This window comes from Cervus elaphus, chromosome 5 (genome assembly GCF_910594005.1).
Source record: "Cervus elaphus chromosome 5, mCerEla1.1, whole genome shotgun sequence".
NCBI classification, from domain to species: Eukaryota; Metazoa; Chordata; class Mammalia; order Artiodactyla; family Cervidae; genus Cervus; species Cervus elaphus.
In genome coordinates, this window is record NC_057819.1 from 116,936,435 (window position 1) to 116,961,945 (window position 25,511).

Genomic DNA, 25,511 nt, shown 5'->3' on the forward strand with positions numbered 1-25,511 from the left:
ACCACCAGGGAAGTCCCTACCATCCCCTTTTTATATTTATTTTAGCCTGGCTGGGCAGCTTGTGGGATCTTAGTTCCCTGACCAGCCGCCCTCATCAGTGAAAGTGCAGAATCCTAACCACTGGACTTGTTGCAGGAAGGGAAACCCCTTCCAGGGCCTGAAATTGGGCTCTTGTCTAACACTTGGAAATGAATTGTCCAAGGAGACACATGTGCTGACAAAACAAGAGATTGTACTGGGAAAGGGCTCCCAGCCGGAGAGTAGCAGGGTAAAGGAACCCAGGAGAACTGCTCTGCCACGTGGTTCGCAGTCTCTGGTTTCATGGTGATGGGATTGTGTTGTCTTTAGCCAATCATTCTGACTCAGGAGTCCTTCCTGGTGGTGGACGCCTTGTTCAGCCAAGATGGATGCCAGTGAGAAGGCTTCTGGGAGGTGGTCAGACATGTGGTGTCTCCTTTGGACCTTTCCTGAACTTTTCTGGTTGATGATGGCTTATTATTTCCGTGTTCCTTACCTGGACCTCCTATCATAAAACAACTCAGGCAAATGGTTACTATGGTGCGTGGCCAGGGTGGGCCATTTATGTCAGTGTGCTTCCCCTAACAGACTGCCAGGGAATTCCCAGAAACTGACATTTTAAAATATATATATTTATTTATTTGGCTGTGTAGGGTCTTAGTTGTGGCACGTATTATCCTTTGTTGTGGCACATGGCATAGATTCTCTAGTTGTGGTATGCAGGCTCAGTAGTTGTGGAAGCTGACATATAAAGGTTAATCCATTTACCATGTACATTGGCTGTGGAGCTCATTCTATGCTTAAAACCCTAGCCAAGTCACTTAGCCCCTCTGCTCTTTCAAAGTGCAAATATTGGCTACCGTGCTGCTTATTGAAAGAATTGAAAAAACATAAAAACACCTAAGGGTGCTTCACATATAGTTCAGTTCAGTCGCTCAGTTGTGTCCGACTCTTTGTGACCCCATGGGTTGCAGCACACCAGGCTTCCCTGTCCATCACCAACTCCCAAAGCCTACTCAAACTCATGTCCATTGAGTTGGTGATGCCATCCAACCATCTCATTCTTTGTCATCCCCTTCTCCTCCCGCCTTCAATTTCCCCCAGCATCAGGGTCTTTTCAAATGAGTAGGTGGTCCTTGACTCCTACCCTGCCTCCTTCTCCCTCTTTCTAAACTGTATCTCTGCTTTCAGCTTCAAGGCAGGAATCTTGTCTGTCTTCACCACTAGTGTCCTCAGTGCCTGGCCCAGTGTCCAGCTTACTCAGGATCCAATACATTGAAGGATGAAGTAAGCCAACATCTTTCTCTGATCACTCCAGTCCCTGAAACCTTTCTTCTTGAGGTCAGAAGCACAGACTGACATCACCCAAGCAGGATTGCATCTCATGATCAAAGGGGCCATTTGGTCCAAACACCTCTTCAGTGTCTGAATCTCCTCCACATCATCTCTGCTTACTTTACTTGGACAAGTCCAGTGTCAGTGAATGTACTGTCTTTCCAGACAGCTTCATGATATCTCTGAAATTCAATCTTGGCCATTTTTCCTTAGGTAACATCTCTTCTAATTCACAGGGTCATAGTAAAACAAGTCTAATTCCTATTCTGTAGAGCTAATGGTCCAGTCCTCTTCCTGGACTAAACAACTTTCAGATAACCTCACTTTGTGGTTCTCAACCTCTGGCCTACTTCTGTCCCATCAGAAGGATAGCCAGAGCACACCGCCCCTACCCCATCCCCATCAGTAACAATGACTGACCACGGCAGTGATAGAAATAAGATGCCTTCGCCTCCCCCAGGGTATCAAGCTCTTCCTAGGGGCATATTGTTAGGCAATCCCTTCAGGATAATCCTTCCCCCGCCCCCCCCCCCCCATTCTGCCTTACAGTATTGTGAGCTAGATGTACAAGTGGGGGCTCTAATTAGGCATTTTGTGGTCCAATCTGCCAACAGCAGCTGCATCTCTGCTCTGGGATGAACCTGGAGGAAGGGCTGAAGGGCAGCTTCAGGGGCTTCAACCCAGGAACTTCCTCTGAACTGAAGCTCTGTCTTTGCAGTTTTGAGGTGATGTCATCAAGGACTTTTTCAGCTCAAACACATATGCTCTGTAATTTTGGATGGTGGTAATAAACTTTGAGCAGGCTTGGACTGCTTACACAATCTCACTTCATCCTGATAATGACCTGTATCTCAGTACCCCCATGTCCTTAGCATCTAGCATGACGCCCGGACCACAGAGCTACTTCAAGTTGTTTGGTGCCCTCCGAGTCCAGTAGAGATGACTCCTTTGACTCCTGGGCCTTTGACTCAGTTCTTAAAATTAAACTTACTTTCTGTATATTTATTTTAAATAAATATTAATATGCAATTAACTTCATACCATCCCTCACAAATATCATTAATATTTATTCTTTATTAAATAGCTTAAAAGAAAAAAAAAAAAAAAAAAGACTTCCCAGCTGGGAGATAAAGTCCAAACTCTGAAGATGAGCCTGAAACTCAAGGCTTTCTGTGACCTGGCCCCTAATCATTCCTTCAAACATATGTTCTACCATATGTCTTACCGTATGTTCCCCCTTGGGAAAGGCAAAGGAAGAAGGCAATTTAGTTACTGCACTAGACTTTGCATGAAAACAACAGGTTCAAGTCCAAGCTCATCCTAAGTAGCAGTGAAACTTTGGACAAATCATTGAACTTCTGTTTTTCTCATCATAAAACAGGAATTATAGCAGCCCGGTTTACTGCACAGGGTCAAACAAAACAACTGATGGTAAGGATCAAACGAGACAGTACTGTGTGAGCTCATTTTGTGAGTAATAAAGTGCTTTAGGCATGCGTGGTCACCATACCATGTGTTTCTGCCTCTGCCCCTTGTTTGCAACATTTCCACATCCTGAAGCCCTTGTCCCTTCTTTCTCCTATTCACTCATTTACCCAGTCATACATTAATTAATCCAACAAATATTAATTGAGGGCTTGGACTTCCCTGTGGGTCGATAGTAAAGAATCCCCCTGTAATGCAGGGGACATGGGTTGGATCCCTGGGTTGGGAAAGATCCCCTGGAGTAGGAAATGGCAACCCACTCCAGTATTCTTGCCTGGGAAATCCCACGGACAGAGGAGTCTGGGGGACGACAGTCCATGGAGTTACAAAAGAATCGGACATGACTTGTTAAACAACAACAAAAAACAACAACAAAAAACATTTGTGTGCTGGCCCAAATGATAAAGTGAGGAAAATCCAACCTGTTCTGCCTTCATAGAACACAGGGTCTTGCGGGGGAAAAATGGTTGCAAATTCAACAACCACACAAACAAAAGTAAAACTGCAGGGAGACTTCTCTGGTGATTCAGGGGCTAAGACTCGGTGCTTTCAATGCAGGGGGCCTGGTTCAATCCCTGGTCAGGGAACTAGATCCCTTGTGCCACAACTAAGAGTTTGCATGCAGCACTAAAACTTGGTGCAGCCAAATAAGTAATTTTAAAAATTAATAAACTTAAAAAAGTAAAACTACAGCTGTGGCTCCAGCTCAGGAATGGGTCCACAGGGCCCCCCAAAATGATCATGATGGGGGAATCCAGGGCTTAAGTTGCCTCCAAGGCCCAGTTTGAGTCCTGCTTTCTCCAGGAAGCCTTTTCTAACCACCCTGGCCCAGAGGTCTGCAGTGCCTGCCCCATCCCCATCTTCAGTTAACTTATCTATCCAGTTCATTTAATCACACCCAGTCAGGCCTTGTTATTTTGGTTTCAAGTGTGCCTGGTTTTCCGGATTTCACTGGAAGTGCCTTCTGGGCAGGGAATGCTTGGCACTCTCTTAAATCCCAAAGCACCAAGCAGAAGGCTGGGCCCACTGTGGTCCAGGGACCTGGTATTTCAGGGACTGTCACAAGGAGAAAGGATGCCCTTTCTGAGCGTGAGCTCTAGGGGGGACAGGGGGCTGCCAAAGACCATCTCTCCAGTCCCTATTTCACAATCGAGCCCACTAGCCCTGTTTTTCAGAGGAGAAAAGCTCTCTTCCCTAGGAGAGCCAGGATGTTGCCCAGTATGATATTTCTCCAACAAAAATTGCATCATCTTTCTCCCCAGTCAAAATCCTTCTGTGGTTCCCAGTCTTCAGGGTAAAGTCCAAACTGCTCAGCATGGCAGCTGCATCCTTTCCCGGTCTGACTTCTGGCTGCCTCTCTGGTCTCAACTTCCAAAATGCTCCTCACACTCCAAGCTGGCCACATCATTCTCCTTTGTGACACCTCCAAACTTTCTCTTTTGTTATACCTCCACTTTCATACCTTCTGCCTAGGATGTCCACCCAGGCTGTCTGCTTCTGCTACCAAAACTCAGCTCAGCCGTCTTCTCCAGAACCCCTTTCCCCAGGTTAAGGATTCCACCTCTAGGCTCCTGCTACATCCTGTGGCCACCCCTCACCTCTTCTGCACTGTGTTCTACCAGACCAGACACCTACCAACTGATGGAGGGGACCCAAGGAGGGGACTGTGGTGGTCCATCCCTAATTGTCTACCTTCTGCCACAGAGACCGACATGTCAGGACATGAGTGCTCCAAACCACTGGCTAAATGAATCATGAAGGTGACCTGGCTCATGCCTTCCCAGGCCCATCTGAAGAAAGGGATCTCTGATCTGCTGGGAGCACAGCAACGGCCTTGATCTGTGATGGACATCACCAGAAAGTTTTTTTTTTGATCACCAGGAGTGATGCTGACTTTCTGGGAGGGGAAAACACTTTACTGCTATGTGTGCACTGTCTCAGATTAGGACACTGAGGCTCAGAAAGGGTAAGTGACTTGCCTAAGTGACTTGGTGGGTCACAGGCAGAGCCAGGACTTAGAAGCCAGGGAGTTAGAGTCTGGAACCTACTCTTAATGACTATATTCTATTGTCTCCAGTAATAACCCAGAAGGATTAATGGAGGTGTGCACCCTAGGAGTAAATTCCAGAATCTGCAGAGGTTTACAGGGATATCCTTCAGCCATTCTTTGGGGCCTGCTATACCTCACTTACTTGTATGAGGCTCTTGCCAGAATGGGTGGATAGGAAGAGCCAGAAGTGCTAGATGGGAAAATTGTGCCATTTTAGTGTGTTGAGGAGCTCAGAAAGCTGGGGATGTTTACCTCAGAGAAACAGGACCAAGATTTAATTGAAAAATATGTAAAAACTATCTAGAGGATCTCAAGTGCATTCCAGCTTGCATTCTATGTAAGACGCAGATCTGAGCAACCGAAGCCACAAGCAAGATGCTGGTGGCCATGGGTCCCTATGGACAGTCCCAGCCAAGCTGCTTCAACTGCATGAAGATGGGCTTCGTGATGGGCTGCTCTGTGGGCATGGCGGCAGGGGCACTCTTCGGGACCTTTTCCTGTCTCAGGATGGGAATGTGGGGTCGGGAGCTGATGGGCAGCATCAGAAAAACCATGATGCAGAGTGACAGCACCTTTGGCACATTCATGGCCATCGGGATGGGCATCTGATGCTAATCAGGGCAGTGGTTGCCCACAACATCCACCCCCTCCCATCAGTTCCATCCCATGTGTACTATAATAAAGCAAGTCTTTGAGTATTCGGAAAAAAAAAAAACTATCCAGAATTACACAGGATTATATGCTTTTTTTTTTTCATTTTTATTTTTTTTCTTTTTTTTTTTCATTTTTAAAATTAATTATTTCTTTTTGGCTGTCCTAGGTCTTTGTTGCAGAGCTCAGGCTTCTCACTGCAGTGGCTTCTCTTGTTGCAGAGCACAGGTTCTAGACTGCTCAGGCTTCAGTAGTTGTGGCACGCAGGCTTAGTTGCTTAGACATTCAAGTAAGCTCAGGCATTGAAGTCACATGTGGCAAAATTCAGTCATTAAATGGACATTAAAAAAAAAGGTGATGGGGACTTCTCTGGTGGTCCAGTGGCTAAGACTCAGCACTCCCAATGCAGGGGGACTGGGTTTGATCCCTGGTCAGGGAACTAGATCCCACATGCTGCAACTAAGAGCCAGTACAACCAAATAAATATAAATTTTTAAAACAAAAGATATTTCTTAAAAAAAATAAAGTTTTTAAAAAGGTGTTGGGAATTCCCTGGTGGTCCAGAGGTTAGGACCTGGTGCTTTCACTGCCAGGGTCAGGTTCAGTCCCTGGTTGGGGAACTAAGAATCTATAAGCCATGTGGTATGGCCAAAAAAAGAAAAAACAAACCAAGTGTCACATATACTCAATTTCTATGTTTTTAAATTTCTTTTTAAAAACATAAAAATTAAAATTTTTACTACAGAGAAGTCATGAATCCTACAAAATCTAAGAATTTAGAAGATTCTAACTTGGATTCCAGAAACTTGGACTCATACTTGCATTCTGAGCTTGGCCACCTCAGTCACATTGCTTGCCTATCTCCCAGAAAAGCTCTCCACTGAGCCAAAATTGCTTGGTTTGCAGTAAAATACCATGCAGAGTGTCTTACTTAAGCTTCAGATTGCAAGAATGACAAGAGGCCACAAACACCAGCACCATCATCCTCCATAATCACTCTTCATGAGTCCCATTTCATTAGCCTTAATTCAGCCTCTGAAAATCTGTAGGAAAAGAAAATATAGGGCTGGGAATCAGAATACCAGAAATGAGTTCTGGTTCAAGGTCTGCAACTAGGTATTGCTATTTTTTTAAATTTTTCCAAGCACAGTTTTCTTCAAGCCTCCTTCACAAAGTCACATGAGCTATTATAACTGAAATACTTAGAAAATTTAAATCCATCTAACACATATAAGGCTTTATTATTATCTCTGACCGCCTCCTTTTGCCTGCATTGCATATAAGGCATCATGCTGACCACAGTCTTGGCCCCAGAGAGACAAGAAAGGGTAACAGTTCTCAGCCTGAGCAAGAGTCTGCGTTCCAAAGTCAAATATAAATGATTGCGGGTTACCTGCTGCTTTGGATCATATTAGTAACACTTCTGCTCTTGCCACTGGTATAAGATCAAGCATTGACTATATTTAGCTCTCTTTTGTTTTGCTTTCCTGAATCAGAAGGGAAATACTTCTTCCCGCTCTATTCCTCTTCCCACGCTGAGAGTATCCCAAAGGCAAGATCATTTCCCTTCTTGGCTAGATCATTTCATGCAGCTCTCTGATGATAAGAACTTGTCCTTCCCTCAACATCCACATAACCCAAGCTGAACGGAAAATCTCTAGGAATGGTAACCATGTCTTTGGGCTCTGCCTCAACACTCCGGTGAGATTACTCAACCACAGGGGTGAGACCCAAAGGACTGGAGCATTCAGTCAAGGCTAAAAATAGCTTAAGATGTCAAAATTACCTTCTAATAACTGATTTCCTTGGGTAGATGTATGAGACAATGGGACTTTAGTGGTAAAGAACTTAAGAGAGTTTAAGTCATATCCATATATGTATACTTCTCGCCTCCCCCCGCCCGCCACTCATTAGCTATTAGACTGTCGAATTTACCCACCAACTTTGGGGCCAAGTTTCTTGTCTGTGAAAAAAGGGAACAGTGCCCACCTTCTAGACTTGTTGAGAAGATGGCAGTGAGTAATTGTGGAGGGCTGCTGCGGAGAATGAAAGGGACTCTGTGTGGGTAAGAGCTTCAGGCCAAGAAGGGCTAAGGCCTGACAGAGCAGTCAGATGTCACTGGTCAGGATCAGTGCTCTGCACATCACAATCCACCGCCTTTCATGAGGCCTCGAGCTACCAACGACCAAGGGCCGCCCAGAATCCCGAGCGAGGAAAGGCGGCCAGGAGCAGACCTGGCTTCTTGCAGAAAGGCTCTCCAAGAAACTCCTATGCATTTGGGCTTCCAGTGGGTCGCAGCCGCAGTCCTCAAGGCCTCTTACTTACCTGAGAATGGTAACGGTCCTTAACGGCAGCCAATAACGGCTCAGGGCCGGCTGAGGTCAAACCTAGGATTTTGGAGCCCACGCCCAAAACCCTAAACTGCATCGAACTACAACTCCCAGCATGCGATGCGACCGCCCGGGTGGCGAAGCGTGGGCCTCGCCAACCTCGGGCCCTTCTTTCCTCCCGCGCGACAGAACTCCCAGAACTTCCGGGTAGGGCTGGCTCCCCACCCACGACCGCCTCCTCTCTTGATTTCTGGGTATTGTAGTCCATCTTGTTCCGGTTTCCCGGGAATAACCTGCTCCTAGCTACAGCTACTTTCGCCACGAAAACTACAAAACCCAGAATATCGCGCAAGTTCCCCTTGTCCAATAGGAACCCCCCATGTAGCGAGGCGCGGAGGCCGGCTCTCGCAACTCAAGATGGCGGACGAGAGTGATACAGCAGTGAAGCCGCCGGCACCTCCGCTGCCGCAGATGATGGAAGGGAATGGAAACGGCCATGAGCACTGCAGCGATTGCGAGAACGAGGAGGACAACAGCTACAACCGGGGGTAACGAGATCCTCGGAGTCCAATTCCCATCCAGTCCGCCACAACCTGGGTCTCTGGGGTGCGGGGAAGTCACCAGGAGCTTAGTGTAGCCCTACCCCCACATTCCTATTGGCTGAGACATTGGAATCCTGTCTGGCGATTGGTTGCTCTCTTTGTCATTTATCAGGGGTGGGTGCTCAGTATGTTAAGGCCCAGAGACATTCAATACTTTTATTATATAAAAGTTCTTCTGTGTAATGTTCCCGTCATGTGGCTCATGCGCGTCCGGGGAAAAGAGCATGTTGGACGATGGCCTTCGATGGCACAACACAGGTCCATCTAACAGTACAGTTCAAAAGGAATGTTACTTACAGTGGTGGTGTGTGAACAACGTGTTTAGCAGTAAACGAATAATAAAACGTTTCACTGCAGTTCAGTTCACCTTCAAGGAGGAAATTCATCAGGCTATACCAACCATAATTATGTTGTAAAAATATCACTACTAGAGAATCCCAAGATATAAACTCACCTTATAAACCCTATGTAATTACTGTATGATATTTTGATGTATATGGTGCCCGCTGCTCCAAATGATCCATAAGTTTCCCGAGCAATATACAATTAGTTCTTTCAGTATCTTTGCTCTATTAACTTTGCGAAGTAGCTTCGAGCTTCAAGAAATTGGGTGATGGTGCTTCCTTGGACAGTTTGGAAGTGGTTTAATACTGCGTCTCCTGTACTTTAGGGTCTTGCTTCCGGGTATTCCTCGGGTAGAAGGAACGCATCAAACGTTTGAGTGTTGAGCTTCCAAATTTCAGCCACACCCGATCATTTCTCTTTCCTCACATTGTTACAGTGGCTGGCGCAGAGGCTCACTCTCCTTATCTATATATGTTTCCTAACGGAAAGTCATGAGAGACTCTTGGATGTATAACTTTGGCTGAGTCTTTGATGGTCTGATTTTCGTAGCCATCTTGTCCTTTGCTGAATCAATCGGTTGGTGGTAGCCCTGGAGGTAAAAGGGTAAGGTTAAGGTCTTTGGATAAACTTTAAAGAGAGATTCTGTTACCTTGAGGTGATGGGAGAACAAAGGATTATTTAAATGGCTTATAAGTGGCTTGTGATGAATGCTTAGGTCAAAAGATCTAGCTTTCTGTTCTTCAGTCGGGTTTAAAACCACAAGAAGGTGCAGGGGAAAAGGAAGCTTGTTAGATTTGGTTTTTATAGGACTGTGTCCTTTTGCACACAGATCTAATGTAATAAAAAACCTCTAGATTCCTGAGAAAGGAAGAGCTGAAAAAGAGGAACTAGGAACAGGAAGGAGGGAAAGTGGCCCTTCTGAGTAGAGACCCCAGTCACATGTGAGAGTTGTTGAATTCGAGATTCGTTTCAGAAGTGAAAGTACCACATCATCTTTGCTGTGTGTGTAGTTGCTTTTGTTTTCAATGCCAAACTGTTGCCCTGACCAGTGTCTGTAGCTTGTTAGTTGGTTTTATTGCCTATAATCTATGAATCACTTTGCAGGACTGTTTGGCAAAAAGTTCTGTGTTTTATTTAGAGTACAACAAAGTGGTAGCCTTAAAAAACTCTTTGGAAGTGCATGCTTATGGGCTGGATGGACAAATTAAGTTTATTGGTATCCCAAATCTAGAGATCTGTATGAGTAAGCTTGGAGGTCGCAGGTGAAAAACAGAGGACCCAGCCTGAAGGGCAGAGTCTAGTTCTGGCACTTGGAATCTGGAATAGACTTGACATTTTTTCCATTAATTGTCAGAGGAAATGGTTTTGGGAAAAAGCTGTGTAGTACAATGGGAAAAGCATAGACTTCGGAATCATTCAAACATGTGTTCAAAGCCTGGTTTGACACTTAATAGTCCTGTGTCCTTGGGAAAGTTACTTAACCTCCACTTGTCCAGATTACATGAGATAACCTCTGAAGCAGCCTTCCCCCTTCTATTTCTTCAGATCTTTCCTGTCCTCCCCCCAACCCCCTCCCCCTTACACTATCACATACTATATTTTTTTGTAGCTTTTCTCCTGAGAGGAGTTAAGTAACATTTGTATCCAATACTTGTCTTACCTGACCATGAGGAGTTTCAGAACAGGATCCTGTCTTTGAGATGGCTGGCAGTTAGTGGGTATTCATGAGTATTTGCTGGATGAATGAATGACATGTTAAGTCTGTAGCCCAGTGTTAGTGCAGGTTCCTTTCTCCTCACTGAGGAGAAGGATATCAGATTTTTCTCACATGTACACTTAATTTTCCCCAAATAAGTCTCATAAGCCTTACTATAGTTACTGCGAAATACCCACAGAAATCAAGAATCCTTCAGTTTTGTCATGGAAGTTTTCCACTGTTTTTTGGCTTTTTGAAATGTTGCTTGTCTTTACTTAATATTATTTTAAATGTGTTCAAAGTGATAGAAGAATCAAAATATCTCCTTTTGATGCTAACAGTTCTAACAGACAATATGCAATAAAAGTTAATGATAGTTCAAACCAACCCTTGTTCTCTTGGACCTTTCAGGATAGGCTCAGTGCTTTACACTGATGAAATGAACTGCGTTCATGCACTGGAATAATAGGGAGTGCATTGGTGCTGGGTCTTATGTCCCTTCTTTATGTATGTTAGTTCTTGATTTTTCTAGTCGTGAGTTTTTTTCTTCCATAATTAAACATTTGGCGGGTATAAATTTCATGTATACATAAAAGCACACACATGTTCACAAGCATACATCTTTAGTATAGATGTGTGCATGTGAGTGTGTGTGTATCTCTTTATAGTTTTTCTATTTTTTAAAAAATCCACTCAACTGAGGAAAGAAAGGAGGGTAGCATTACCCCCAGCCCAACCCCACCCCCCCCACCCCCAGTTACCTGGCATAAGTTTCCTTGAGCAGTTAATTGAGCGGAGAGTCAGGCTAAAATAATCTTTATACTACATCCCCTGCGGGTCATGATTCATCTATAGGATTTAATTTGCTTGCTTGTTTTTAGTAAGAGATTTATCACTGAAGAATAAACCTTATCAGCTGGCAGTAGATTTTAGTTGTGAGATAAAGTTTATTTGGATGCTTTGGAATGGGAAAGAATTTTTACACTGTTTTGCTGTTAGGATTCTGTTGGAATTTATTTTGCAATGTTGTTAATACCACTGAGATGCTGGGAAGTCATTGGTCAAGAACACTTTGATCAGGGATGTCTGTTTCCCATTCTGTTTTCTTACTCCATGGGGACAGGTTAAAATGGGTTCTTATGAGTTTTTCTTAACTTCCTGATGATGCGATATTATTCCTTATGAAGAAACTTAAGAGAAAAGAAAGGTCGTTTTGAATGGAATTCCATAAAGCTATCGTTACTTGCTTCTGTTTTATTCTTCAGCTTCTCCAAGAGTGGCTCTTTCCATGTTTATTTGATGGCTTATAGCTGTATCTGGTCCTTAGAAGGAAGAAATCTTTTTAGTTCCTTTTTCTTAATTTCTCCCTTCAGCTTTTGGTTCTTCAAAACTAGATCAAAGCAGAAATGAAAAGAGAAGCCTCATCACTGATATCAAATAAGTGTTCTAATTTTATTTCCCAATTAAGTGGCAATTAAAAAGAAACTAATCAAGAGCTGCTTCAAAGAGAAAAGACTGGAAAGCAGAAGAAATGAAAAGTAAATGAGAGCCTATTTCTGGGAGACTGCTGCTCATGGCAAAGCAGTTTTGCTGATTTTTCACATTGTTTGACTAATGTGCTCACTCTAAAATGTCCCAGCTTTACTAAGTCTGCCCTTAACCCTTTCCCTGCAGAATCCGTAAGTTTGGGGACCACAGATTCAGTAACTTTAGGAGGTGGCTGCTTCAGCTCTTCCTCTTTAACCTTTTGTCTGAAATCTCTGCCCTACAAGCCTCTCTTCCAGCTCCCCAAGGACGAGGCACTCTTGTGACCGTTGCATGTAACGCCCACAAAATACGGTGTTGTCTGTTAAAAGCACCAAAGCAAAAACAAAACTAATATTCTTCAACAGGGTCAGTACTTGCTGCAGACATTTTTCCTCTGCTGCTGTCTTTGAGAGAGCGCTAAGGAGGCTTCACTATTGTTAAGTGGTCAGTAAATGTTATATATTGCTGACGTGACTGTGCGCTGAACCCTGTGCTAGAGCCCTTTACGTGGATTATCTCGTGTGGACTTCACTAATGAAGACTGATTTAGCTTTTGTAATGAGGCTTGGGATTTGCCAATCCACCTCTCCCTTTGACACCCAGGAGGATCCATTCTGAACTTGCTGGATTTCTTGTCCTTACTTGCATTGACTCCTTCCTCCGGACTCTGCAGCAGTGTGCGTTCTGTCTTTGAATGTGTTCAGTAACCCATGGACTTCCCCAAACTAGGGAATCAGTGAGTGATGGAGGTGGCTGGCTCCTTTAAATTGTCCTTGATAGACTGGTATCTTTTTCGGAGTTCATTCCGATGTGTGAAATTGCTGCCAGCATTGAGTCCCTACCCAGAAAATTACTGAAATGGTCTCTGAACTGCATCTTATTTGACCTTGGAGTTGCCAGGTTACAGTCTAGCTCACCAAACCAACCCACAGAGTATGTAGAATTTACATTTCCATCTCATTCCCATTTCGAACTATTTAGTGTATCAGAACTCTTGTGACCCCTGAAAATACCAGCTTTCCTTCACGGCAGGATTGGCTGGTTCACCCTCAAAACTCTGGCTAACCCAGGGAGGGCAGAGGATGTCAGTAAAAACAATCTTTGATAATCCTTTCCCATCCTGCTGTTCTTTTCACAGGCCTCCTGGGCACCTTGATGGCAGTAGTAAAGAGTTTTTATTTTTACGATCATTTAGGACTCAAAGGCAGTTTTTTGTGAGTGACTGACGGTGGGAGCTTGCAAAGTCTGGGGGATGGCATTAGGTGATTCTGCAGCCTCAGCAGTTCAGAGGATCGGCAGCAGTACTGATCCACACCATGTGATTTCCACCTGTGCCCCTTGTAAATGCCACCACGTTCACCTGGGTTTGGGTCTTCTGAATACGCTACCAATCGGCTTGCTGGTGAATCACACCTCAGGAGTAAATGGATTTGCAGAAGGGGAGTTTACTGGGAGTCCAGTAGTTAGGACTCAGCGCTTTCACTGCTGTGGCCCTGGATACAACCCCTGGTTGGGGTACTCAGGTCCTGCAAGCTGCTCTGTGGCCAAAAAATAGAAAAAAATTGATTTGCAGAAGAATTTCCTACAAGTGGCATCAAAAGGATGTTAGAGGCTAGTTATTTATTTAGTAAGTTTCTCTGGAAATTTTTAATTTGAGCCTAAAAAATTAACTTCTAGCTTAATTCTACTTCTAGGAGGTAGAAAACAGGTAACTGAAAGTTGTGAATTTCCTTTTCTGAACTCTTTTTTTTGTTCTTTAGATCTCATAATCAAACCTAAACCCATGGTCTGTGTTTCAGACATTGGAACCACTGGAAATGGTTAAAATGGAGCTTTTTTGTTTTAACTCTTGTAGGAATAGAACAGGTCCTAAGGAGGGAGGAGACAATAAGAGAGTTGAAAATTGAATGAGAAATTTGATCATTTAAAATCTCAAACAGTGGCTCAAAAGAGCCCCGCATCGCTACCACTCTCTTGCAACATTAGCGCAGCTGTCCTCTGAAAATATTGCTGAAGATGTTTTGTTGCCCCTCTTTTGGGCTCTAGCTTCTCAGGGTTTTATTTTAGTCTATTACGCCTGGAAAGCATCAGTCAAGCATGTATTTGGTGAACTCTCAGTTGTGTGCTCAGCATAACTAGGGAGGCTGTGAGAAACAGCTGTGTAACATGGGGTCCCTAGATTCAGGAAAAATTTTTTTATCTCATTGGGAAGCCAGGCAACAACCCATTATTATATGTGAAACATTAAATTGTACGGGAGATCGTAACCTTAAAAGAGACAGACCTCAAGGAGCATTGGAGCTGGAGTAGTCGGAGGAGGCTTCCTGGATAAAACGTGGCTCACTCTCCTTCTTGCCTTTAGTATCTGCTCATCTGTCACACAGAAATTTATTTTAGGGCTTTTGAAGATTCTCAGATAAATTCTCACAGGGAACGAGACTTTAGTGTTTGGGAGTAGAGTGGGCCAGGTGCTTAGATTGGTGATTTGTCCCTGGGTTCCAGTCAGTTCATTGATGCATCACGTCCCTGGGCCTTGGTTTCCTCTTCTGTAAACAACAGATTAAGCCCGATGGCCCTGAGAGCTCCTTCCAGCCCCAGTGGTTTAGCTTCCATGATAACAGCTTTCTGTCCCACAGCCCCGCACCTTTGCGTGGACTTTGGCATCAGCAGGATTAAGAGGAGGCCCAAGTCGTGGACCCACCCTGCTCCTGTTGTTTAGAGCTTCACTGCTGTTCTTCTTGTCAGCTTGCCCTTCCCTCCCACCTCGCTCACACTCTGATGCTGTGTTCTGCTTCTAGAAATAAGTACTGAGGTTCCTTTTCCATCTCCTCCCCCGCCCTGACTTTCTTCCAGAGCATCCATAGGATTTCTTACTTGTTTGAACTTAGAATATTTTGACCTTCCTTTAAAAATGACATTTCATGATTGCTTTTCTTCCTTGTTCCTGGTTTTGTCATTCTGTTCATTCATCCTATACTTGCTAGCTTGGTCGTTAATGACTTGAGTTGATCAGCTTTACTTTCGAATGTACATTCCAAAATTTTTATGTGAACTGCTGTCTCCTTTTCCATTGCAGGCAAACAGCCCCTTCTCCAAAAAAAAAAAAAAAAAAAAAAAGAGCTGGCAAGTTTCACTAATTCTCTGCTCATTCTTTTGGAACCAAATGAACCAAAGGTAGACTTTGATTTGCCGTATTCCAAGGTGCTAGCCCATCCCTTTGAAGTATGTTCGGATGACTGACAGGTTTAGTAAGATCTTTGAGAGATTTTTTGTTTTCATTTGCAGAGTGCCAGCATGCCCAGGGATACCCACCCAGTGGGGATGGACTCCAGGTCCCTTTAAAAATGAAGCCAAATTCTTTTGCGGAGGACCAGCCTTGCTTCCATGGGGTCCTTTGGTTTCGTTCTTCCTAAATCCGACTTGAACCCATCCTTCTGTGAAATGGTGTTGGCTTCCTAAGATGCTTCCTAAGAAGCTACCCCTAATACTTCCTAAGACCTACTCTCAAAACCTCTGAGCTTGTTTGGTTTCTTATGGATAATTAAAGTTACTGTAATCACCTAGAAAGCTCACCCTCCTGGGCTCCTTGGAAGTCTCTTCTCTGAGTCACTTGTCTTCCTGTTTGGCTTGTTAACTGAGAGACGGTGATGAGCTCATGATATTCTTATGAAGGTGGCTCAGTACCTGGTCGCTCAGTGACTGACTTTTCTTTTAAACTTCCCTTTGTTCTTCAAGTGTCTCCTCTCTGTGTTCTTCATGTACAGGTTGAGACAGGATTGTTGCTCAGTAACTGCATGTGCAGATTCAAGCCAATACAAGGAAAATGAAATTAGCTCTCTGGTTTTAGTTTAGGTCTTGGAGTTTGCCAGGCACTTGTATTAGTAATGCGTAAAACAGAACAAGAGTTCAGCCCAAGGTCCTTCCCCAGAAATGGGGTCTGTGAAGAGATGGCTGCTTCCACTGGACAGCAAGAACAAAAGCAGGAAGGGAACTTTTTAGGGGTTTCGCCCACGTGAAAAGATGTCTACAGTTGGAGGAAGTAATTTCTTCTATTTTCCTTATGTGAAATTGTGTTTAGTAAGTGTCCAGCTGGTTAATATGCAGCAGTTCTTCACTTTAACCTTTTTGATGCTTTTTTTTCCATAAAAAACAATTCTTACGGTAATTCACTTACAGGGACCAGAGAATTCATTCCATAAGCTGAAATGAGTAAGGACTTATATCAGCAATGTATATTGGTATCAGCAATGGAACCCTGCTTTGTCTCCTACCATCAACCAGCTTTTAAACCTTAGAATCCTGAGACTGAAGTGAGAATGTCTCTGGAATCAGAAAACCACAGTAGAGTTGTCACAGACTGCAAACAGGCCTGTGCAAGATATCAAAATTGAGATAATAAGAGGAAAACTTTTATCTTCAGTTTGTAAATGGCTTCAGAGTTCCTGTTCTTTGCCATGGCCTTGGGCGTTTGGTTGAGCTGCTAGTTTTAAGGAGCTCGGCTTATCCCCCCCTCAGTGGTATCAGCTTTTCTTCTGTGGTGTGCCTTCTGGGTCCCATGATACGATACCTGGGAAGTGCATTTGCCTCTGCACCTCATGACCTTACGCTGGGAGTACGGTGACCTCCAGCCTTGATGTGATCTCTCTGACTTCAGTCCTTCTGCACCAGGGGCCTGATGAGAGGCCTGGCCCCACGGTGCAGGCACACTCATTCCAGAGCAGGGGTGGTGAGGGTGGAAGAGCTAGATGGGAACTGAATGTGAGGGGCCACAGGGAAAGCTGGGTCGGATACCTTCTAGAGTAAGAAGCCACTGTTACCGTAGACTTTCAAGCATGGGAGGGACTGGTGGAAAGCCATTTTCACAGAGACGAGTCCCTCTGCTGAGTTTAGGATAAGGCAGAGCAGATGTGAGGTCAGGGAGATCCAGGAAAGGCTGGGGATTACTTTAGTCCAAGTGTAAGGTTGTGAAGTGTGGATGCGAGTGCTTCCAGCCAGGACTAGGAAGACAGAAATCTGAAGACCTTCTACAACAGGAAATGGCAGCACGTTGCCTGCTCCCTGCACCACATACTAGGAGATGAGAGTTAATATTCGTAATAACCCCCAGGCACTTTAAGACCATGAAGCCTTTCTGAATTATAAAATAAAGCTTAAATAGTACTTACCACAGTGGTATATAAAATGTATTTTGTACTATTTTAATTCTTTGAAAATTGGTTATCTAGCCTACACAGCTAAAACAATACCTGCACTTAGCTGATCTGCAGAGTAGGGTTTACGGTACCTTTTGATTGGACTCCTAATTTTGACTTTCTTAAAAAAAATTTTTTTTGGCTGTGCTGGGTCCTCGTTGCCGTTCAGACTTTTCTCTGGCAAGCAGGGCTTGCTCTGTAGTGGCGGTGTGCCGGCTTCCCATTGCAGTGACCTCTCGTTGCAGAGCACGGGCTCTAGAGTCCCGGGGCTTCGTTGTTTGCAGCGGGCGGGCTCAATAGTTGCGGCCCCTGGGGCTCCAGAGCACAGGCTGAATAGTGGTGGTGCACGGTCTTAGCTACTCCGAGGCGTGTGGGATCTTCCTGGACCAGGGATTGAATCTGTCTGTCTTGCATTGGCAGGTGGACTCATTACCACTGAGCCACCAGAGAAGCCGTTTATTTTAACTTATTTAATGGAAAATTTCCAGAGAGAATGGCTGCGTGATAGCCCGGCATTACTCCTAGTCTGACAGTGCCAAAATCACTGAAAACATGGCAGGAACTTAATTTTGACAGTGATTAGGAAAGCAGGCTTCAAAGTGAACCTTAAAATTCATCAATAAAATGAAGGAAACCCAGTATCAAAGCTAATATCCAAAACTCAACAAGAATTGGGAGAAAGCATTTGGGAGCAAATAAATGAAAAAAGATGTTAGCAAAACACAGTGTAATATGTGATTTGTGTCTCAGTAGAAATGTTGAAAGATGATACAGAGAACAATTTTTTAAAAGCCTGTAGAAAACGGTTAAATGTGGCTAAGAAATTGTTTTTGCTTCCTTCGTTGGGTGAGTCATGCAGAAGGAAAGCAGCAGGAGGAAATCCCCGTTGCTGTGGTTCACACGCACACACATGTTGCATGTGTAAATCTCTTCTGAGCAGGGCTGGCTGGGTGTTCATTGTTGTTGTTTTCCCAGGATTCCTAGTGCTGGGTTTTGCCGGTGGGGGTCACCCAGTCAAGCCAGCTGACAGTTGTCCTCTATCCTACAGGCCTGATTTAGGCATTTCTCATGATGGCTTGACTGTTTTGGACACAGATCACAGCAACATTAAGCTGCCCTTTTCCTTGCTCCTTCCTCCCTTCCAGAGCTGCCTTGTGTCTTAGGTTCAGCTGGTGCAGCTCAGAGAACCCAATGCAGCAGGATGGGGGAAGTGGAAGTGAGGAAGAGTTTCCAAAAGATCGCTTTGGGCTGCCATCCCTTTAAATTCTGGACTCTAAGGAAGAGTTGGTAACATGAATGCCCTGTTAACAATTACATTTACCTTTGATGCGAGCAACCTGGCAATCTAAAGGAAATGAACCAGTGGAATTCCCTGGTGGTCCAGGGTTAGGACTCCAACAGTTTCGCTGCTGAGGGCCCAGGTTCCATTCTTGGTCATGGAGATAGGATCCTTCAAGTCAACAGCGCAGCCAAAAAAATAAAGAAAATAAACCACATAAAATAAAAGCAAGAACAGAAGAGGTCCTTTCAAACAAATAGGCTGTTCTTTGCACATGGCTCCCTCCCTGGTGGGAGTGGAGAGGAGAGCTGTGTCCGCTGGCATTCTCCAAATGCCCCTTCTGGGGCCTGGATTCTCTGGTCTGCTTCTGAAGCCCACAGGCTTGATTAAGAAAGGTCTGGTTCCACAGAAAGCTTCTTTGTCAGTGCAGCTCAAAACAGATGATTTTTTTAAAAGCCTGCATCAGTATTTACTTTGTCTTACAGTGGTTTGAGTCCAGCCAATGACACTGGAGCCAAAAAGAAGAAAAAGAAACAAAAAAAGAAGAAAGAGAAAGGCAGCGAGACAGATTCAGCCCAGGATCAGCCTGTGAAGGTAACAAGGAGGCTCTGTTTTCTTGGGCCTGAGAGTTGCTTTTTCAGAAGAGAGCACTTTGGGATAGATGCATGGGAACAATGTAATAGATTGCCAGTCTCCACTGGTATTACTTCAAGATGGAGGGGTAGGCTCCCCCTGCTGCCCTAGACCTAGGTGATGAAACTGCTTGGTCTACCTTGAAAGGCACAGCAGGTTAGACGTTGACCCCCAAGCACAGTGCCCCCTCAGAATTTAGGTGTGTAACTGCATGTGGTACTGTGCTAGTGCTGGAGAGGATTCCCTCACGACAGCCCCGTGTGGCCCAGAGTAGTGGCTCTTGGCCTTGCCTTTCTCCGGTCCCCACCACTATGAAAATGAAGGTCTGTTCCTTTTAAGGCAGACCTTTATGTTTCTCAAGCATTCTCTTGATGCCATCGTCACAGTACTGAGACCCCCACAGAGCCCATTTCTGAGTTCCATAGGTGAGAACCACGGGCCTAAAGCTTACGTCTAAGACTGACACACAGACACGAAACACAGAAGTGTGGGTAAGGATTGTTTTGTTTCGTAAATAAAACAAAATTAAGAAAAGAAAACCTTTTAGGTTTTCCCTGGTGGTCCAGTGGGTAAGACTCTGAGCTCCTAATGCAGGAGGCATGGGTTTGATCCCTGGTCAGGAACTAAGATCCCATATGCCACACACGGTCTGGTCTTAAGACATTAAATAAAGAAATAAAGATTAACGTTTCTTTAAAAAAAAAAGAAAACCTTTTATTTCAGATAAGTGCTATCCTCTTCAAAGCAGGTCCTGGAGGAAGCTCAAAACAGATCCATAGTTCCTCTTTTAGAATTACTTAAGTTTACAAGCCTCACAAAAAATCTAGTCTCATCAGTATACCCACACTTTGCTTTATGTCTCAAAAGTTATACTCTACCTCATATCTCCCACCTTATTGAGATGTGACTTCAAGCAGTTTTTTTTAATATTTTCAATACCAAACCCACTATGAAAAAAAAAAAGTCACCATTGTTGACCACCATGTTGGCTAGCTCGGTTCTTGCCAGGCACATCGTTTAAATTAACGAGGTGCCTTCAACTTCTCTACATGGTAGGTGGGAGTCTTCTCATGTTAAAGATGAGAGGAAGTGGTTTACCCAGGTCTTTCAGTCAGGAATCCAAGCCCAAGCCCTACTTCCGCTTCAGGGATTCTTGTTTGTTTCTTTCTCTGGGGGTGGGTGTTTGGATGACTCTGGTGGGGGTTTGAACTCAAACCTTTATCAAAATGGTTCACTTCGAAATTAGAAAATAGCAGCAAAACACCATTTGCATAGCCCTTCTGTTTTTCTCTTTATGAGAATGATGCCATACATTATAGGGAATGTAGGAAAAAACCTAGCAACAAGAACAAAATGAAAATCACTTAAGACTTCTGCCTTCCAGGAATGAGCAATATAAATATGTTGGTTTGTAGTCTCCCATTCCTTTACAATTTAAATGAAAAAAAGAAGTAGTAAAGTATTAGAGGAACCTAAAGGTATTTATTTGTAGAATCTGAAACCAGACATAAGATCCAGAAGCCATAAAAGAAAAAGTGACAACTATCAAACTTCTCTGAAAAAGTCAAAAGATAACAAAGTGGGCAGTTATTTACACTACATAAGTCAGTCAGTTTAAAATAAATAAGCAGGCCATTCACAAAGAAATAGGTTTTTATATGAAAAGATGGTTCAACTTACAATGAAAATTAAAGCAACTATTTCCCCCGCCAGATTGGCAGAATTTAAGATTTGGTAAATCTAATGATACGAGTCTTGAGAAACATACTCTCATACACTGTTCGTTGTTTTATTAATTGATATTCTCTTCTTAAAGAGTAAGTTGATAATACATGTAATCTCAAACATACATCCCCTTTGACCCAGCAGTCTTCCTTTCTTAAACTTTATCCTGCAGAAGGACCTATTCGGTGAGCAAAAATAGATGCAGAAGAAAGTTCATTACAACACTGTCTGTAAAACTGAAGACCAAAATCACCAAATGCCCAGTGGTAGGAGGTTGGCCAGATACATTGAGGTCTGTGCTCATAGGGGAATCAGTTGTTGAATGGGCAGGTCCACGTGACCCCCTGGAATGGTCTGTAAGATACAGTGTTTAAAGAAGGTCAGTCAGTAAAATAATACTGTGCCATTCAGTTTGAGTTTTTGAAAATAGTGTGTGTGTTTGGAACTTGCATGCAGAAAAGTCTGAGATTATATTTACCTTTTCCCACCCTACGTCCCAAATTTAAGACTGTTGATGACAAGGGTTATATTTGAGGGACAGGACTGTTGGGTTTTTTACCTTCTGTGTATATTTACATCGCCACATTGTTTGAAATTTTACACTAAGCCAGGTTTTGCCGTCAAACATCATAAGACTAAGAAGAGGAGAAACCCTGTGGGAAGCACCCACCCACCACACGGCTCATCATCAACCACTCTCTCCAGTTGTCCTACAGCAGTTGACCTCTGAGACGCCACACCCCTTCTTTGAATTGTACCCCCTTAACTCCTGAACTTGAATGAATCAAAAATGCTTATTAACATAATGGGCCTTTTCTCTCCCCAACTTTGTCTTGTTCAGATGAACTCTTTGCCAGCAGAGAGGATCCAGGAAATACAGAAGGCTATTGAACTTTTTTCAGTGGGTCAGGGACCTGCAAAAACCATGGAGGAGGCTAGCAAACGAAGCTACCAGTTCTGGGACACGCAACCCGTCCCCAAACTGGGTATGTATGTGCCTTCTTCCCGAGGAGAGGGCATGGGATGCGCCTGAACCATGCTGAGAGTTCCACGCGGGATTTGGGAGGGAGGACGAGAGAGTCCTGTTGTTCCTTGGTGGCCATTTTTAGAGCGTAATCTTGCAATGCCGTTCAGAAAAGACTGTTGTTCAGGGACTTTATCATTTCACAGTAGCCCATATGGAGAACAAACAATGGTCCTTTTAGCCCGTCATCATCCAGAATAAATCTGCAAAGAAAGACAGTGTCTAGGCACATGATGAGTGGGGACGTGTGCCCATGTATGTATTGTTTCACACTGAGTTTATAGAGAAACTGTCTTGTACATCTGGACAAGTGTTTAATCCGGAATGGGCCAGTCCCCCACCTCTTCCCTTTGTCCCTCAGACAGTGTGTGCTGTGCTGACTGCAAAGTGACTTGACATTTTGATTAACGGTTATGGTTTAACACCTGGACTACCGTATACAGGTTTGGTTGGCACCTCTTCAAAAAGCTATGATGAACTCTCAGAGGGGTGGGACGGGCAGAAAATGAGAGCATTCCAGAAGGGACTGGTCGTAGCAGGTTAGAGATGCCTGCTGACACCCAGCCACAGCTCGCCTCCATGGTGACTGCAGAGGGCCTTATTGCCAGGAAGTTTCTGTAGTGGTTGCGTCATGATTTTGGACCCATCGGTAGCCCAATTTCTGTTTTCTGTGTGACTGGGAAAGTACGTGTGTTTAAAAAAAAAAGAAAAGTAAGTATGAACCACAAACGTAGGTGACCTTCAGGCGGTCCGTGTTACCACTCCCCTCCAGAGACACGGTGAAAGCTGACTGTGTGTGGTGGGGAGGGGCCGAGGGCAGAGCGGAAGGCTGGTGAGGGGAGGGGGCATCTGTGCCCTAGGAGAGTCGTCTACTCCAGAGCGTGCCCCTCGGAACAGCAGGGTGGGCGGGCATTGCTGAAGAGCCGGTAGACACGCAGACACTCAGGCCCTAGGCCTGCAGAATCAGAACCTGCAGGGGGTTTGCATCCACTTTGAGAGTTTGGGAAGTTCCGCTCTGGAGCACATGGTTCGTGGGCAGCTTAGTCACAGTCCAGAAACAGGCTGAAATGTGCCCCTACGGGGTGGAGAGCAAAGCCGTGCCCGGGTGGTTATGGGTGGTGAACGGGCAGCAGGCACTGTTGTATTGAAGTCTATCAACTAGAACGCTGCCCTGACCCATCCCCTGGGTCTGTCGGGCTGCCCAGGCCATCCAGGTTCCAGGCCACTGGCTAAGCCCTCCAGCAAGGCGTCGGGTCACATGGACATGAATCTGAGCAAACTCTGGGAGATAGTGAAGAGCAGGGAAGCCTGGCATGTTACAGTCTATGAGGTCACAAAGAGTCAGACACAACTGAGTGACTGAACAACAAATGCTGTTACTCCGGCATTACTAGTAACGGGTCCCAGTGACCACTCCCCCAGGAAGAATCAAGAGCTACATGCTCTGCCTCTGAGTGGATTACACAGAGAGACATTCAGAGGGAGCTGACATGTGTCTTTACTGTTTTTTTTTTTTTTTTTTTAATATTTATCATTTATCTGTTTGACTGGTCTGGGTCTTAATTGCGGCATGTGGAATCTTTAGTTGCAGCGTTTGAACTCTCTTGAGTTGCCTCATGTGGGATCTTAATTCCCCAACCAAGGATCAAACCGGGGACCCCTGCATTGGGAGCGTGGAGTCTTAGCCACTGGACTAACAGGGAAACCTCCATCTTTGCTGTTTTCAGATGGAGTTTTGGTTTGATTTTATTTTTCGTTAAGAATTTGCAAATGGGTGACTTCACTCCATTCTTCATAGACATGGCACCTGGTCAAGAGGCAGGTTAGGATAATGGAGTTCACTTCTCTTCTGCTTCAGCTCATTTGCTCTTTGTTGTTTGCCAAAGATTCTCCACCCGTAAATTAGAGGGTGCTCCAGTTTTATTCTCAGAAAGCTTATGAAAAAGGCACAGTACTCCTCACTGGGACCTGGATGATCTCAGAAAGGGGGAATGAGGCTCAGTTTTTTGGGGTTTTTTTTACTATTTATTTGGCTGCATTGGGTCTTGGCTGAGGCATGCATGATTGCTGACCTTCGTGGTCGGATATGGGATCCAGCTCCCTAACCAGGGACTGAAGGCCGGCCCCCTACACGGGGAGTGTGAGTCCTAGCCATTGGACCGCCAGGGAGGTCCTGGCTCAGTTTTGTTTCCTCACCCCTGCCTGTGGCAGCGTGCAGTGTGGGACTCGTTGGAAGAGGGATCACTGCGAGTGTCTGGCCAGTCTGCCTTTCAGGTCAGTCAAGTCCAAATAAAGGATTCCTCCTCTGTGTCTGAGTTAGCTGATAGAAAGTACCACATCACAGGCATTAGTCGGTCCTCATGGCTGAGGTGTCAGCCTAGTTCTGCTTCTGGGTGTCCTTTGGGTGATGTCGTTTATAGCTTCTTGCTTTCGTTTTTTCCACTTAAATGAGGGCTAGTAATTGTGAATCTCAAGCATATCAAGTGTCCTGTGTTTGCTGCACTCCCCGACTTGTGGGGAGAGTTAGAATTAGATTGTATTCCACTCAAGAGACCTAGGGGCTTCCCTGATGGCTCAGATGGTAATGAATCTGGCTGTAATGCAGGAGACCCGGGTTTGATCCCTGGGTTGGAAAGATCCCCTGGAGAAGGGTATGGCTATGCACTCCTGTCTTCTTTCCTGGAGAATTCCATGGACAGAGAAGCTTGGCAGGCCCCAGCCCATGGGGTCACAGAGGACTCGGACACGACTGAGCAACTAACACTTTCAAGAGACCCAGAATTCTTTAAAATCATCCTCCTAATTTCAAGTTTACAATCATCCTAAGTTCACCATTGAAAGGCTTCTAAACAGCCAGTGTTTTCAGCTGTATAACAGTTCTCTTGTGTGCCCAAATCAACTTCTCATCCCCTTTTTCAGACCGTGTCATTCTCCTTTTTAAAAGTCACCCCTTTTCCCACACTAATGGAAGGATGAGGAATCCTTTTTCTTGGCCTGACTTTAGTGGGTTGGAATCTGGCCACAGTTAGATTAGTTTAGAAAGTAACTCTACCAAAGAAAGGGAGAACGAGGACTTGGATTTGGTTGCCCTGGGCCCTGAAAGAGAGGTTTCCTCACTCAGTCCTTCCCTTGTCCTGCTTGTTTGGCTTAAGGTCTCCCAGATCTCGCATTCTTTTCTCCCAAGTCCTTCAGAGTTGCCCTGTGGTGCTTACTTTTGGATCTTGAGTACTAGAGGGCAGAGAGAGAGTTTAGGGGTAGAGTGTACAGAAAGGAAACGTTGAATGCCCAGGTTTGTCTTCCAAAGTTCCCAGTGTCCTCCACAGCCGGTTCATGGGGGCCCAGAGATAATTGGCTGCATTTCTGCCCCCTGAGAAGCAGCCCCCCACCTTCTTGGCCAGAGGTGCTCGTGAGCCAGTAGAAGGTGGCGGGTAGGACCCCTGGGCCGCTCTCAGCATTGCCGGCACCCCAGACTGTGAGTCTGTTCTGAGTGGCTTCTGCTTTCTCAGTGTTTCCTCTCACTCTGCTTTGTCAGCTGTGTCTTGCAGATGGTAAATAGCCTTGAGATAACCTATGAGAACCAGTTTGTCAACACACAGATCAAGACTCACCAGCTGAATAT

General features: G+C 44.8%; 2 protein-coding genes and 1 long non-coding RNA gene across 3 annotated transcripts in view; 2 read left to right on the forward strand and 1 right to left on the reverse strand.

Annotated features, from left to right (window-relative positions):
* Window positions 1-5,090: 5,090 nt before the first annotated feature.
* On the forward strand, window positions 5,091-5,603 carry LOC122695236 (reactive oxygen species modulator 1-like). Its single transcript, XM_043904876.1, has one exon. The coding sequence runs from the start codon at window positions 5,264-5,266 to the stop codon at window positions 5,495-5,497; it is 234 nt and encodes a 77-aa protein (XP_043760811.1). The 5' UTR covers window positions 5,091-5,263; the 3' UTR covers window positions 5,498-5,603.
* Window positions 5,604-6,219: 616 nt separating this feature from the next.
* Window positions 6,220-8,003, reverse strand: LOC122695237. The gene is made up of 2 exons (XR_006341325.1): window positions 7,865-8,003; window positions 6,220-6,582 (listed from the first exon to the last, which is right to left on the reverse strand). It is a non-coding gene; the product is annotated as an uncharacterized LOC122695237 (long non-coding RNA).
* Window positions 8,004-8,045: 42 nt separating this feature from the next.
* NMT1 (N-myristoyltransferase 1) overlaps window positions 8,046-25,511 on the forward strand; it is a 29,772-nt gene continuing 12,306 nt past the window's right edge. The window contains exons 1-3 of the mRNA XM_043904867.1: window positions 8,046-8,417; window positions 18,996-19,104; window positions 21,710-21,854. Of these exons, the coding sequence (XP_043760802.1) occupies window positions 8,287-8,417; window positions 18,996-19,104; window positions 21,710-21,854 (385 nt within the window). The 5' untranslated portion in view covers window positions 8,046-8,286. The remainder of the gene's footprint in view (window positions 8,418-18,995; window positions 19,105-21,709; window positions 21,855-25,511) is intronic.

Excerpts from the sequence above, each read along its gene's own strand:
- LOC122695236 (XM_043904876.1), top strand. The coding sequence starts at position 5,264 with ATGCTGGTGGCCATGGGTCCCTATGGACAGTCCCAGCCAAGCTGCTTC.